The sequence below is a fragment of the Cibotium barometz genome, chromosome 6, assembly GCF_041138505.1.
Source record: "Cibotium barometz isolate CiBa-2024 chromosome 6, ASM4113850v1, whole genome shotgun sequence".
Classification (NCBI taxonomy): domain Eukaryota; kingdom Viridiplantae; phylum Streptophyta; class Polypodiopsida; order Cyatheales; family Cibotiaceae; genus Cibotium; species Cibotium barometz.
In genome coordinates, this window is record NC_141051.1 from 27,206,077 (window position 1) to 27,219,967 (window position 13,891).

The 13,891-nt window shown below is 40.0% G+C and overlaps 1 protein-coding gene across 1 annotated transcript; it reads right to left on the minus strand.

Annotated features, from left to right (window-relative positions):
• Nucleotides 1-343: 343 nt before the first annotated feature.
• On the minus strand, nt 344-3,909 carry LOC147637589 (uncharacterized). Its single transcript, XM_086799403.1, has 4 exons — nt 3,049-3,909; nt 2,034-2,151; nt 1,584-1,951; nt 344-1,493 (listed from the first exon to the last, which is right to left on the minus strand). The coding sequence occupies exons 1-4, from the start codon at nt 3,792-3,794 to the stop codon at nt 596-598; spliced, it is 2,130 nt and encodes a 709-aa protein (XP_086655529.1). The 5' UTR covers nt 3,795-3,909; the 3' UTR covers nt 344-595.
• Nucleotides 3,910-13,891: the final 9,982 nt, after the last annotated feature.

A 13,891-nucleotide genomic window follows, 5' to 3' on the forward strand; every position in this document is an offset into this window, starting at 1 on the left:
TAAAGACAAGCCTCACAAGAGCTTTCTGCCTCACCCAGAAAGGTAGCCCCTGCAACCGCCACCACCACATAGCAGCACCTCGCCCTCAAGATAAGGGGGGAGAAAGAGAGAGAGAGAGAGAGAGAGAGAGAGAGGGATCTGTGAACACTGCAACACATGTCCTTACAAATTTCTTGACCCTCCATCATAGCTCCAATTAACTTATTCATTTTTCACAAAGCTCTAGAGTGGAAACATACAAAAAGGGGTCCATGTGTTTCTCTTGTCTATTTTTTTCAAGCACTAAAAAGCCTTCTATCTTTCATTTCCTTTCTGCAAGACTACTGTTCAGAAAAAGCTGAAAACTTGACCCTCCATCATACCTTCAATTAACTTACTAATTTTTCACAAAGCTCTAGAGTGGAAACATACAAAAAGGGGTTCATGTGTTTCTCTTGCCTATTTTTTTCAAGCACTAAAGAGTCTACTGTCTTTCATCTGTGAGACTACTGTTCAGTAAAAGCTGAAAAAACTTGGTGATCACAAAACTTCATGCTACCAGGACTGAAAATTGAAATTTAGCTGTGCAAGGCCATGCCATCACAGAATCTGCAGGTTAATATCTAGACCTTCCCCTTCCTCTTGAGGTCCTGACATCGTAATCACCACCTGACCTCGAACCCCGGTCTTCCCATCGATCTCTTCTATCACCATAAGACCTGCCACCTTTCCACCCCCCATCACTACGTCGATCATCATAAGAGTCACCTCGACCACCACCATACCCACGTGGGCCCCCTCTACCACCTCCGCTATACCCACGTGAGCGACCTCCCCCCCTAAAACTATTATTACCCCCACTGCCCGATCTACGTGGAGGGTCTTCATCATCCCGATTACTAAACCCTCTGCCTGATCTGCGTGGTGGTGGGTCTTCATCCTCCTGGCTGTCTTCCTCTTCCTCGTCTCCTTTGTGTCTTGGTCTTTGTTCATCTGCCTCGCCTTCGTATCTACTTCCTTTTTGTGGTCTTCCCCCACCTCTTCTTCCAAAGTCATTCCTTTGGTCCATACCTCGGTGGTCATCCCTCCTTTTTGGGGGGGAAGGACTTGTCTTCTTGGCAACCAAGTCAGACAAACAAGCCCTTCTACCATTATCTTGCTGATCATTGTCTGAATCCTCAGACTCCAAAATGTCATCAAGTACATCAAAATGCTCTTCTGAATCGCTCCCCTTACTGCTGGTATCAGCTTCACTGCTGCTTTGCTGAGCGTCCATGCTTTCCTGCTCTTGAGTTGATGGTGGTTGTAAATTGTCCTTCTCCTCTTTCACGCTTTCACGGGCTTTCTTGCCTTGCCTCTCATCAACAGTTGCCTTCATAACCAGATCCCCATCAACGAAGGATGCTGTATTAGTGTTCTTGTTTCTTTCCGCTTCTAAACTGTAAGTCCTGCTTGGTCGTCTACGACTACATTCCACACATCTATACTTCTGATCAAGGTTCATGAAAGAGCACCTGCAAAATTCAATCACATCCTCTTAAGCTCGTTCTTATGAAGCAACTAACTAGTCAAACGAAGCAGCAAGACAAGTGAGCAAACAGCACCTTGGACATTTCCACTGTTGGGGTCGTGACACAGCTTCTGGTCCTGCTTCAACCTTGCCCAGAGTCTTTGCACCCTGCTGCGCTTTGCCAAGGTTGGGCTTTTGGGCATCTTCCACCTTTTCTGTCTTTGGATACTTTCCTTTCTCCTGCTTTGAGCCTTCTGAGGTATCAGATGCAGCTGGTGAGAGAGAAGTATTGGGTTTACCACTGAGGGTGATGATCTCGCACAACAAATGCAAGATAGATGACTTCACGTCATCAGCAAGCACGTCCTCTTGAGAAGCGGTAACAGTGCTAAGCAATAGCCTAGTCACATCTGACAATTTAGGTCGGACAACTGCAGGTTGACCTGTACTCGAACCTGAGACCTAAAATTTTCCACAAAGAATAATTTGAAACCTTTTGCATTTAAGAAAATAAAGACTACTTAAAAGCAATGCAGAGACTCACAGTATGTTCTTCTAGCTGAAAATGCTTACGCAGCCTCTTTTGAGATGCAAGGGCTCTCTGATCCTTGGCGGCACACCCATACTGTGCAATGATCCGAAGATCCTTCTGTGACAAAGACCTGCAAATGTGCAAATATGAAATCGAATCAGTTTAACTCCCCTAGGGTAAGTTTGACTCAATACCATCTCTATGGCTTTGTTGTAAGCTGACATTAGCCAAACTGCGAGAGATCAGGTTCACGACTGACAATGCAACAAGTCCATAATGCATAGCCAACTGGGCTAAGCATGTCAACCTCAAGAAATGTACTGACATAAATGATCTACAGGTTGGATAGTAAAGCAAGCAGAGAGTGCTCCCAACTGTGGTGAAGGCATGACGCACATGCAGACAGAAAGATCAACACAACAAACAAAAGTCACGGATTTACACAGCCTCCCACACATCATATGAGTTGAGAGGCCCGGACAGGAAAGAGTGTTTGTCCATTCCTCTCATGGGACCAGTCACCAGGATAGCAGTCTGTATGAAAGCTGAGCACAACCGTCTTCAGCCCATGAAGACTGGCCTATGTGTGCACCTAAAAAACGCTTGCCCGATTGCCAGGGCATAAGTATGTATGTAGGCATAAACACATACGCACAACCGTGCATGCACACATGCCTTCATAAACTGGAATGCACCCAAGCTTGCAAATTAAGAGAATTGCAGAGAACATGAAAACAGAAAGAAAACAAGAAGACTAAAATTGAATAATCAAACAGCCAATTCTAAATCAAGGGGAGGGGGATTAAGGTTCCTCAACCAAGCGTGCGCACACACAGAAAAATAGAGCCCCCTTAGCCTAAAATAAAACCCAGGGATTGCAATATACTCTGCAAACGCATTAAGGAATCAAACTAACATATTCACACAAAATTAACATGAAACAATAGACCTTGATCATATCAAATTGGGCACACCCATGGCAAGGCATTAAATCTTCACAATAAGCGTTCAGGTTGAGAGAGGCTACTCATAAACAGATTCATGAGCCTGAGAAAACTTGAAGATAGCCCTTTTGACGCAGGCCGGATCATCGAAGACACTGCCGCCTTCTGGAGTTTTTTCATCCTTGAAAAAATCAGAGATCTTCAAGTGCTCCAAGAATGCTGTCCACTCCGGCCATTGTATCTTCGCAGGAAGCTTTTCTTCTGCGGTTTTTTTCTTGCCCTGGTATTTGAGCAGACTAATGTCATCAAGGATTGACCTGATTAAAGTTTTCTGATCTTCCAGTTCAGCTCGCAGAGCATTAGCGAGCTGTCTGTGCTCTTCAAGCATCTTCATGACCACGGTTTCTTCCTGCTCTGCAGCAAGCTCAGGAGCCATAACCGCTGCAGGGGTAGAGTCATCCAGTTTCTGCAATAGTTCGATCTTCACTGTGACAGGCCTCTCCGTCTCCATCTCTGCAGATTGCAATACAGCACTCCCTTCCGTATCTTGTTCTGCAGGAGAGCTTTCCGTGTTTGCAGCTTCTACTGCCGTGCTGAAGCTAGGGGGCGAGCAAAAATGGTGCAGACAGGGGCTACAGACGGAGAACATGGAGCAACGGAGAGCCATGGCGAAGGCATTTTGGGCCAGTCGAGAGTTCTGTGTTCGGAACTGCTGTAACCCTAAATGTGCAGACTTGGGGTAAAGAGAGGGATGCGGAGGGTGAGGGCTAGGGTTTTTTCTGAGCTGCAGGAGGAAACTCCATGACCTTCCCCTCTTCAAGACAGACATCGCAAAATGTAAAATGTGTAGGTGAACAGAGGAGTTTTGTTAACCTAAAACCCCCCAAAAGCCCTTCCCACTTTGAGGGTGTTCACACGTTAGAGTGCAGCAAACCCTAGAAATAAGGGGGTTTTCTAAGGGGAGCACTTGGATTGTAAGGGTCTCCACTACTCAACCTGTGTGTGTTGCTGCAGTATGTAAAAGACATTAAGAAGCAAAACACAAAAATGGAATACAAAGGGTCAATGGAAGGGATTTTTTGCTCTTATTTTTTAGAAATCCAGGATTTCTTTTTTCTCTCCTCTCTTTGTGCCTTGGTTGTCCATGGTTAATAGATAGATAGATGGGGAGCTCACATTACATGCTTTTCCAAAAGAAAGGATATAGGTCTACATATCCAAGAAGGTATCGTAAAATCCGACAAGAAAAAAGGGAGGGAATTTATCACATATGTGTAGTTCTTTGTGCCCAGCGCAATGAAAATAAGAAAGTTTTCCATGACATCATGTACAAAATCTACAGCTTCCGGCAATTTCCAACCAGAGAGTGTGTAAAGAGTTTCAAGAAGGGTAGGCAATCCAAGAATCAGCATGTCCCATCTCGGTAGCAATAAACTTGAAATCCTTTATTCATGCTTGGGCACTCAGCTTGATGTAAACCCCCTATGTTCTTCCACATCCTAGTCAACAACCACCGCATGCCCATTTTTCCTTTTGGTTGGACACAAGATAGGCAGACAATTTTCAACCAATCAAATCTTTTCTCCATGTGGTGCTACACTACACTATAAACACCTTTGGTTTAGGCACAGATTATCAACACCTTTGGTTTAGGCACAGATTATCAACACCTTTTGGTTTAGGCACAAACAAAGCAATCATTGATATTGCCAATCAAATCAATCTCCTTGCTACGCAAACAATCTCCCCCCTTTTGTGTCTCATATTCATCTCCCTCGCCCCTTTCATCCTTGAAAGATGCACCCATCACCAAGCTGCCTCCTTTGTTCCTTTCCAAGAAAAGATATAGGTTGATATCTCCATGGATGGCACGACTAGCCCTTTTAGGAGGAATCTGATTGTTTGATGGTATGGAATTCTTGAATTAGAGCCTTGCCTTTGCGAAGGACCACTCAATTACACGCCTTGTGTGCTTCCCTCACATTTTCTAATTCCGCTGCTTTTTGCTTAAGTTGCAAGCGTGAGTCGTTCAGATATCAAAAACTTGGTGTTTAGGAGTCTAGATTGCTTAAGGGTTTCTAAGCTTATATGAAGGTGACAATGGTGTGTCCTTTGCTACTTAAGTCGTCAATCCTCCTAGAGATCTTACTTATGTCCCAAGTGATTTGTGGTGTCGCCTTGGCCACTGCTTTGAATGCCATCGTTGGAGGGTGTGGATGATCAAACTCCCAACTCTAATCTTGAGAGCAAGAGTCCCTACATTTTGCTCCCTGAAGTGGATGTGGCAACATGTCCTTCCACTCCTTGTGATGTCTCCTTGACTTGGGCCTTGACTTCTACCTTGAGGACTTCCATCATTTCATTGATGGTGTCCTCGACCTCATTTGCTTTAATGAGGATGGTATGTGTTTGTGCCCCTTCTATATTCTTGAACAAATCCATTTTGTGGAGGTGATGTTGTTAGCAGGTGACAACAAGGGTTCACCCCGTTGTTCCACTTTGTGAAGGCAATGTTGTTGGCAAGTGAATAATGGGGGTTCACCCCAATAGATGCGTAGTGGCCCCAACGGTCTTTAATTGTAAAACCTTTGCAATGGGTAGTACCAAGATGAGCGCAGAGGGACAAATGGCTAGTTCATAGGGTAGAAGAGATGGCTTGTTAGTGTAGGTTATGAGAGAAGAGGGATTGTCTTACTCTTGTAGAGAGGAATTAGAGAGAGACTATTGCGATAAGTAGTGGACATGTTGCCAGTTTGCTAATGAGATGAGTTTTTTAGGAATGGATTGCCAGTTTGCGAATGAGATGATTCTTGTAGGAATGGATTGTTGTCTTTATTGAATATATTCAATTTGCACATTGATTCTATCTATGTGATGTCAAGAGTATAACTATGTATATCATGTGTGATGTACTCTAAAATTGTGAGCTTTCATTTATACATTGTCATAAGCATGCAGATGAGCATTGTAGTTCATATAGCTAAGTCTTTCTTACACTATAAATAGCAATAGGTACCCTTGACTCCTATTCGGGCATGTAGATGAGCATTGTAGTTCATGTAGCTAAGTCTTTCTTACACTATAAATAGCAATAGGTACTCTTGACTCCTATCCAGACTCATTCCAAAACCGTCCTCTGACTCATCTAGACTAACCTCCAAAATATCCCTAGTTCATGTAGACCGGTGCTAGACCCACTTATGGCATTGGGCACAAATGGATAGCTTGGCTAGATGGCATTGGCTAGGTGGTTTAGAATCACTGAAGTGTTAAGCTTGTGCAATGACACTTTTAGTGATCCTACTAGGGAACTCTAACTCATGGGGACTAAATAATTGGGCAGATATAACTTACGGGGAAGCTGACTGCTACTAGAAACTGATGCTGGGAATCTAGGAACCACTGGAATCTAGGAGCACCTAGAGTTTAGAAGAAACCTCCATAGGAAAGGCAGAGTTGAGTGGAGTGATCTAACCATCTCTTGGAAAGAGTGTGATTACTTGTCATGATAGGTGATTTCAAGAAGTTGTGCGGATGGAAGTTGTAAGGAAAATGATGGACACTCATCCAAATTAATGTGTTACCCCACGACATAGGCATCAAGAAGTTGTGAGGGAATCTAAACTCCAAGATCAAGAGAATCTAGATCAAGGAATTTAAGAAATTCAAGAAGATCAAGAATTTCAAGAAGTACAAGGCAATGGAGAGTCGCAAGACAGAGGTAGAAAGACCAAAAAGAAGCCAAGCAACCTCAACCAGTATAGCAATGGCACTGGAATACCTATAGTTTAAAGGGAAGAGTGGTGAAGATCTGGATGCTCATATCTTCTCATTTGAAACCACATTTTTGGGCACCAAAGCTCTAGTAGCTTAACTTGAGATTTGCATCTAGAGTTAATTTGGCTGTGTAGAAATGAATTAAATTAATTAGCTTAGTATGCTAGAGAGCAAAAAAGAGATTAACACTAATGCTAACAATAAAAGTGAAGCATAATGAAAAAAGATAATGGTAAGGTAAGAGATTTAGATAAAAAGCTCATATTACAGTGCCTTTTTATAGGCTTGAGTATATCTCCATTAGCCATTAATCATGGTCCATAAACTTGCTTAAGAAACCCCTAATCTTTTTTTAGATTTGAGCACCATCTCCCTTGAAGGGAGCATCCATTCCCACTTGTTCTACGCGCCTACTTTTGGCCTCCACATGGGTTGATCGTTACACCTTCTCATCAATCTTTAGGCTCTGTTTAACCCTTTGAACCATAGTCTATGACCTATGTAACCATTACAAATGTTTTAGGGTCTTGTATCACTCCCTCTTGCTCTAAACATTTACCCCCCATCACTTGATATTTTAACAACTTAGAAGATAGAGTTCTTTGAAACAACACTGCAACCAGTTGGTATATCCATAGTATAGTCTTGATGAAAGATCCATGCCCCCTCCACGCAACGAATTCAGGGATACTAGGAGAGGAAGTAGCACTTCTTGCGTAGGGTAGAGCCTCTCACTCAGGGCCTCACCCAGGGATATCTGAACAAGAGACTAATCCCTCGGTTCTTCCAACCCGGAAAAACTTCCCTCACCCAGCAGACATAGGCGATTCCTCCAGGATATTTTTATTCTAACGTAGTCGAGAGCCTTAACTAACCAAACTGATTTGACCGAACCTGTAAGTCACATGGTCAGATCAAGGAAGAGACTTGCACTTGGATCATAGAGACCAACGCTTTTTTCCTCATCAAGGGACATAGCCGTTGATTCTTTTCCATAGAACAAAGACTATCCGGGATTTACTTCATCTATCGTAACATAACAGGATTGAGTCTCATTTTAGGGATCCAACCATCAGTCCAGCCTAACCCCATCCAATCCTATGGGTTAGCCAACCGCCCAACAAATGTAGTGATAGGATCCATTTAGAAATTTGGTTATTCTGCCAATTGCTTGGCCTAGTTAAAGGTACTTTTTCTGGATGGATATTTTCATATTCTTTCTCAAATTTCTCAAGTGAAATATATTTAATATTCTTCTTTTGAGTAAAAGATTCATGGGATTTACAAAAATAAATTCTACCCATATTTTCCAATAAAATTAATAACGCTCAAAATTTCACTTTTTATAAATACTCATAATTTGAATTATGCCAAAAATTACTCTTTTACCATTTAATTACTTGGATATCAAATATCATGGGAATTCCTCTTTTTGCATAAAAATAAATTTACTAAAAATATATCTTTTCTCATAATCAATTAATTATGCATAATTATAAAAAAAATATTTCTCATGAATATGATGAAAATCATTCTTTTTGCATAGGATGTCCAATCCTAGAATATGGTAGGAAGTCCTCTTTTAGCATTATGCATAAAAATAAGATATGTATTATTTTCTGAAAATTTTGCCATAGCTTCGCTGCTATTACTGATAATTCTCAAATTTTTCTAAAGAATAAAAACTTGTAATGGAAATATGATAGTAGTTCCTCTTTTATGCTTAAAATCAAATTATGAATTTAAATCATAATTTTAACCATAATCATAAACTTAATTTTGATTATCCCACTAGATTAAGCTAATTCCATTATTTCTCTTTTTCCAAATTGATAGGATAATCTATTTCTCATTTAGAATCAATCAAAGTAGTTTTTAACTACTTATAAATAATCTAAAAGAAATAACCATTATTTTATTAACGTAAATCATAAAAATACCATTTTCTTAATCTCTAGCTTATGTGAGTTTAGCTTTGAATTAAGAGACTATCATTGAGAAGCATCCTTTTTCAAGGGATTTAGCCATAAAGATGGCTATTCTTTTAGAGAGAGAGATTTATTTAAAGAAAGCATTACAAATAAGCATAAAGATTAACTTTCTCTTAATTAAGAATTAAGACTTTAAGGGAAAGCTTGATTTGAATTAAAACAATTATTTAGAAAGCTTCTCAAGCTTGAGAGGGTTGAGAAGAAGAAAGTCATTGAGATACATTGGAAAAAACCATAAAATTTGATTTTACCTCCAAGTTTGGCTTGATTCTCTATTAGCAGTGAAGCCCCTGACCAATAAATTGGTCCACCAAGAGGAGAAGAGCAACTCCAAGAGTTGTTATAGAGAGAGAGAGCTCCAAGCTCCCAAGAGAGAAAAATTTAAGAGATAATAGAAAATATGATTATTTTAATATAATACTAGCATAGTATAGCTCCAATATTTTTTTACAAAAGACTAAGGGTCTATTTATGTGTGAGAGAGGCCACTAACCAAGTCCAACTAGGTTCCAGAATTTTCCAAGTTCAGTTTGACTCAATTTGGACAAGATTTGGACCAGTTTGGCTCCCTTTTTGATTTGGTTTGATCCAGGAGAGAGGAGAGATAAAAATATCATAATTTTTTTGAATTAAAAAGCCTTCCACACATGTGAAAAAGTCACCTACCTCAAGAGACCCCCTCTCCTTACCAAGGTGTCAAAAATGCATCATTATTCCAAATATCTCATTTTTTTAGTAATATCTCATAATTTTAACCAATAAACCTTGTACTCATTCAACTCTTCATCTTATGTGAGAATTTACTCATTTTTGGGTATTTTCTTTTATTCTTTGGATTTATCTCATCCCAACACTTGGATTAATCCAATTGGCCCATTGGAACCTTAATTGGACCATAATCCAAAAATTTCTGAAAATGCAGACCCTTAGGCTAAGATCCCTTATACCATTTTCAATTAATTCCTAATGCATATTGGAAAGTTCATTTTGAACTTTTGTTTCAAGGGAATCCATTTTAGACACTAGGAGGATTTTTATATCCAAAGATATCTAAATTTTGGACTATCTCTCTCTAGATATTTTCTCTCTCTAAACCAAAACAGGGTAAAATAAGATCTTTCTCCTATTTTAGAGAGGGGAATAATTTCAAGAATAGAAGGGGAGGTTCTTACACCTTTACACCTCAAAAGCCGGAGGGAGGAATCTTACACTTGACTGTAAGAAAACATAATAGCAGAAGCATGAGCACTGAATTGTAGAAAGAAGTAAAGAGGAAATAATATTATTGCTTGTAAACTGATGGCTATTTGCCCTCCCATGTACTCCAATAAGGAGCTTTGATGGTGATCTAAACAGACTCTAGACTGAGGATGTCTTACTTGTAAGAGTGCTTAATATAATGAACCCGATGATGATGAGAAAAGGGTACCAAAACTAGTCTATATATAGTACCTATGGTTGGCATGGGTGTAACATAATAAACTCGATGATGATGAACAAAGAGTACCAAACTAGTCTATATATAGTGCCTAGGGTTGGCCACATCGAGGCTAACAACCCACAACTTGGTCCAAAATGACCAACTAACCATATCATCCAACTAGGACCATGCGAGACTACAATGGCCAAACCATAACTTGGTATAGGTCCAACTTGACCAACTGACCATATCATCTAATTGGGTCCATATTAGGCTACAACCTCCAACCTATAACTTCGTCCAAAATGACCAATAGACCATATCTTCTGACTAGAACCATGTTGTACTAACGGTCATCTGAGATCATATGGACCCTCAAATGGGCCCAACAACATGTCCTTGGCTTGATGTCTAAATGCAATCATATAGCCTGCACAAGCATGTATCCTACTTGGTAGAGTGCTAAGTAGCATATGCATCCTACTTAGCATTGTATCCTTGATTTATTATTCAACCCATAATAAATGCAATCACATAGCCTGCACAAGTATCAGAGTGCCAAGTTTACAAAAGCCATCTTCTAACCATCTGGCCAAACCATCGAGTGTGTCTAATTGGGAATTAATGGTTTACCGGGTGCTCTTCACCACAACAAGTCCTCCTCATATAAGGGGGCTTACAAAATAGAGAACATCTATCACCCACACTAACAACACGAGGGTGGAACATTGAGCAAATGCTTTTCCAAAACTACTTCTTCAGTCCAATGTCAAGTCAATGAAAATGGTGTAGCAACAAATCTCTCCCAAGAGTCTGTGAGAATATCTACACAGTTATCTGTCGTTGGACAAGCTACACCTCAATGTGCTTCGACACACTGGGTTCTTGGCAATTGCCATGCAACTCTAATTGTCGGCACAACAACATCATCGCTCCCTTTTGAGCAACACCCATGGCTCCTAAAATCCTCCTTGACCATAATATTTCACATGAAGCAAAGCATGTTACCTTGTACTCAGCCTTAGTATAAGAAAGTGCCATCTATAGCTGATCCATGATATAATTCTAGACCTAATAAGAAAATAATAACTAGAAACCTATTTTTTACTCTTACAATCTCATGTCCAATCTAAGTCACAAAATCTAGTCAAGGTATTACCCGATGTGTAAGTGATACCATACCCAATGGTACCTTTAATGTACTTTAACAATTGAATCCCTACGTTCTCACTGATTCTCTCGGGGTTCATTTGAGAACTTGCTAAAGACACCAACCGCAAAGCTGATGTCAGGTTGTATATTACATAGAAACTCGCATCAATATCCATGGGTGTAACCCACTTACTTGCACACTCAACCATGTCAAATGCAATTTCTCATGCATAATTTTGCTACCATGGGTGTAACCCACTGACTTGCACTCATCCATGTCAAATGCAATTTCCCCTACATCAATCTCCATGGGTGTAACCCACTGAATTGTACTTAGCCATGTCAAATGCAATTTCTCCTACATACTTTTGCTAAGAAATGAAGATTCCATCTGACTCTTGCCAGACCTTAAGTCCCAAATTGAAATACATAAGCCTAAGGCCTGTCATTTCAAACTTTGAACTCAACATCTTTGGTGTCCTACTAGATCTTCTCTTCATGATTCCATGTCATAATGAGGTCATCCACATATAGGATAATGATCTACCTTCTTGCTCAGAGAAAATACACAAATTTGCATCTGACGGGCCTTTAGAAAGACCAATACTTACAAAGAAAGCATCTATTCTAACTAGGTACCATGCCCAAGGGACTTGTTTCAACATGTACAATGCCTATTCAGCCCATATAATGCCTTTTAGAGTTTGCACACTTTGTTTTTTTAATCGGGTATCCCAAACCCAGGTGGTTGCATAAACCTCCTCTTTGAGATGGCCATTCAGAAATTTTGACTTAACATCCATTTGCAATACTTGCCACTTACCGCCATGAGTGGCCAAAGGCTAACACTATACAAATAGTGGCCAATCTAGCTTTGGGGGCAAATGTCTCTTGAAATTCGAACCCTTTGATTTGTGCAACCACACGAGCCTTGCCTTGTACTTATCCAATGTACCATCAAACTTGTACTTGGCCTTCCAAACCCACTTGGTGCCAATAACTTTCCATTTTATAAGACGATCCACAAGATCCCAACAAGTGTGGTTTCTCTGTCATACTCTACTCTGACTACATGGCTCCCCTCCTATAGTTTGGATCTACTGAATCTGGTTGTCTCTTGCACTTTTATTATCTCAGCCACATCAAGGCCATATTGATAATGTGAGTGGAGGCCTATTCTTTTGGATCTTGGAAGAGCTATTATCTCTTCTATGATTGTCGGCAAAGCTTTCCCAACCAAAAGTTGCTTCACCCATTTAGGATATTGCCCATGTGGTGATATGTAGGCTTCTTTTCTTCATGACATATAATGAATCCACCTCTTATGGAGTTGGTATTACCACTCATGGTTGTGTTTGTTTGGCTACTTCTTTGTTGAAGGAAGTGTGTATGGAGCCTTCTCCTCCACTTGATGAGGTGTCTCCTCGAATAGCACATCATGACTAGAAATTATCTTCTTTGCCTCTAGGTGGTATAGTCGGTAACCCTTGACTCCATATTATACCCTAAGAAGATACACTTCTTGATCTTGGAATCCCACTTGATTCTGGATGAGTTTGGAACATACACAAAACAGTCAACAACCAAATGTCATGAAATATGCAACTGAAGGTTTCTTACCAGAATAAGCACATTGATGTGTCATGCTTTTCGTTGTGCACTATAGTGTTAATTTCCTTTCATTGTGCCTTTGTGCAACTCCTATTGAGGATATGCACTGAAGTGTTTCACTGTGCCTTTGTGTAACTCCTATTAAGGATATGCACAGTAGTGTTAATTACCATGGCCCAAAAAAAATTATGGATTCCTTTACCTTTGAGCATACTTTGTGCCATCTCCATCTCCACATCTATGTTATTCTTGTGCTCTATAATACCATTTTGTTGCGGAGTATAAGCAATTGTAAAATCTCTCTTGATCTTGAGCTCCTGACAGTAGGCATTGAATTCACTTGATGCAAATTTGAGCTATGTGTGATACTTCTTTAGCCTCTTTATTGTCTCATTCTCTAGCAAGTTATGCCATATTGAGGGTGTTCTATCACAACCTTATCAAATCTCTAGGGTTAGGATTGAGTCAAGTCTCCCAAATAATTCAAACTCTTGCATCTATTTTGAGAGTAAGTTGAGTCTTTGCAGTTTTTATATAGCTTTGCAAATATGGCCAAAAGAATTTCCCTAAGACCAATCAAAGAGTAGCAAATATGCATGATGTTCCATAAATGGTGGTTGATGAAGTTGTCTGAAAAGCTATGTGATACATAGTCTTTTTTGGAAGAACAAATAACTGCCATTATAGGAATTATGGCCTTAAGGGGTCCAATTACTATTACTTAGCTTAATCCAAACTTCAAAAATATAGGAATATTACTTGTAAGTGTCTTGTATAGGCTCAAAAGAATTACTCTCAGTGGTAAAAATATTGTTGAAAACACTAGAAGTTTTACTCAAAGGATCAGCTATAACATTTCTTTTCTGGGTTGATTTTGGATTATGAGCTGAAAGCACTAAATATAGGAAGCCGAAATGATATGTTAAGAGCTAGAAATGAGAGATTGAGAAAGAAAAAGTTTGATGGTTTACTTGT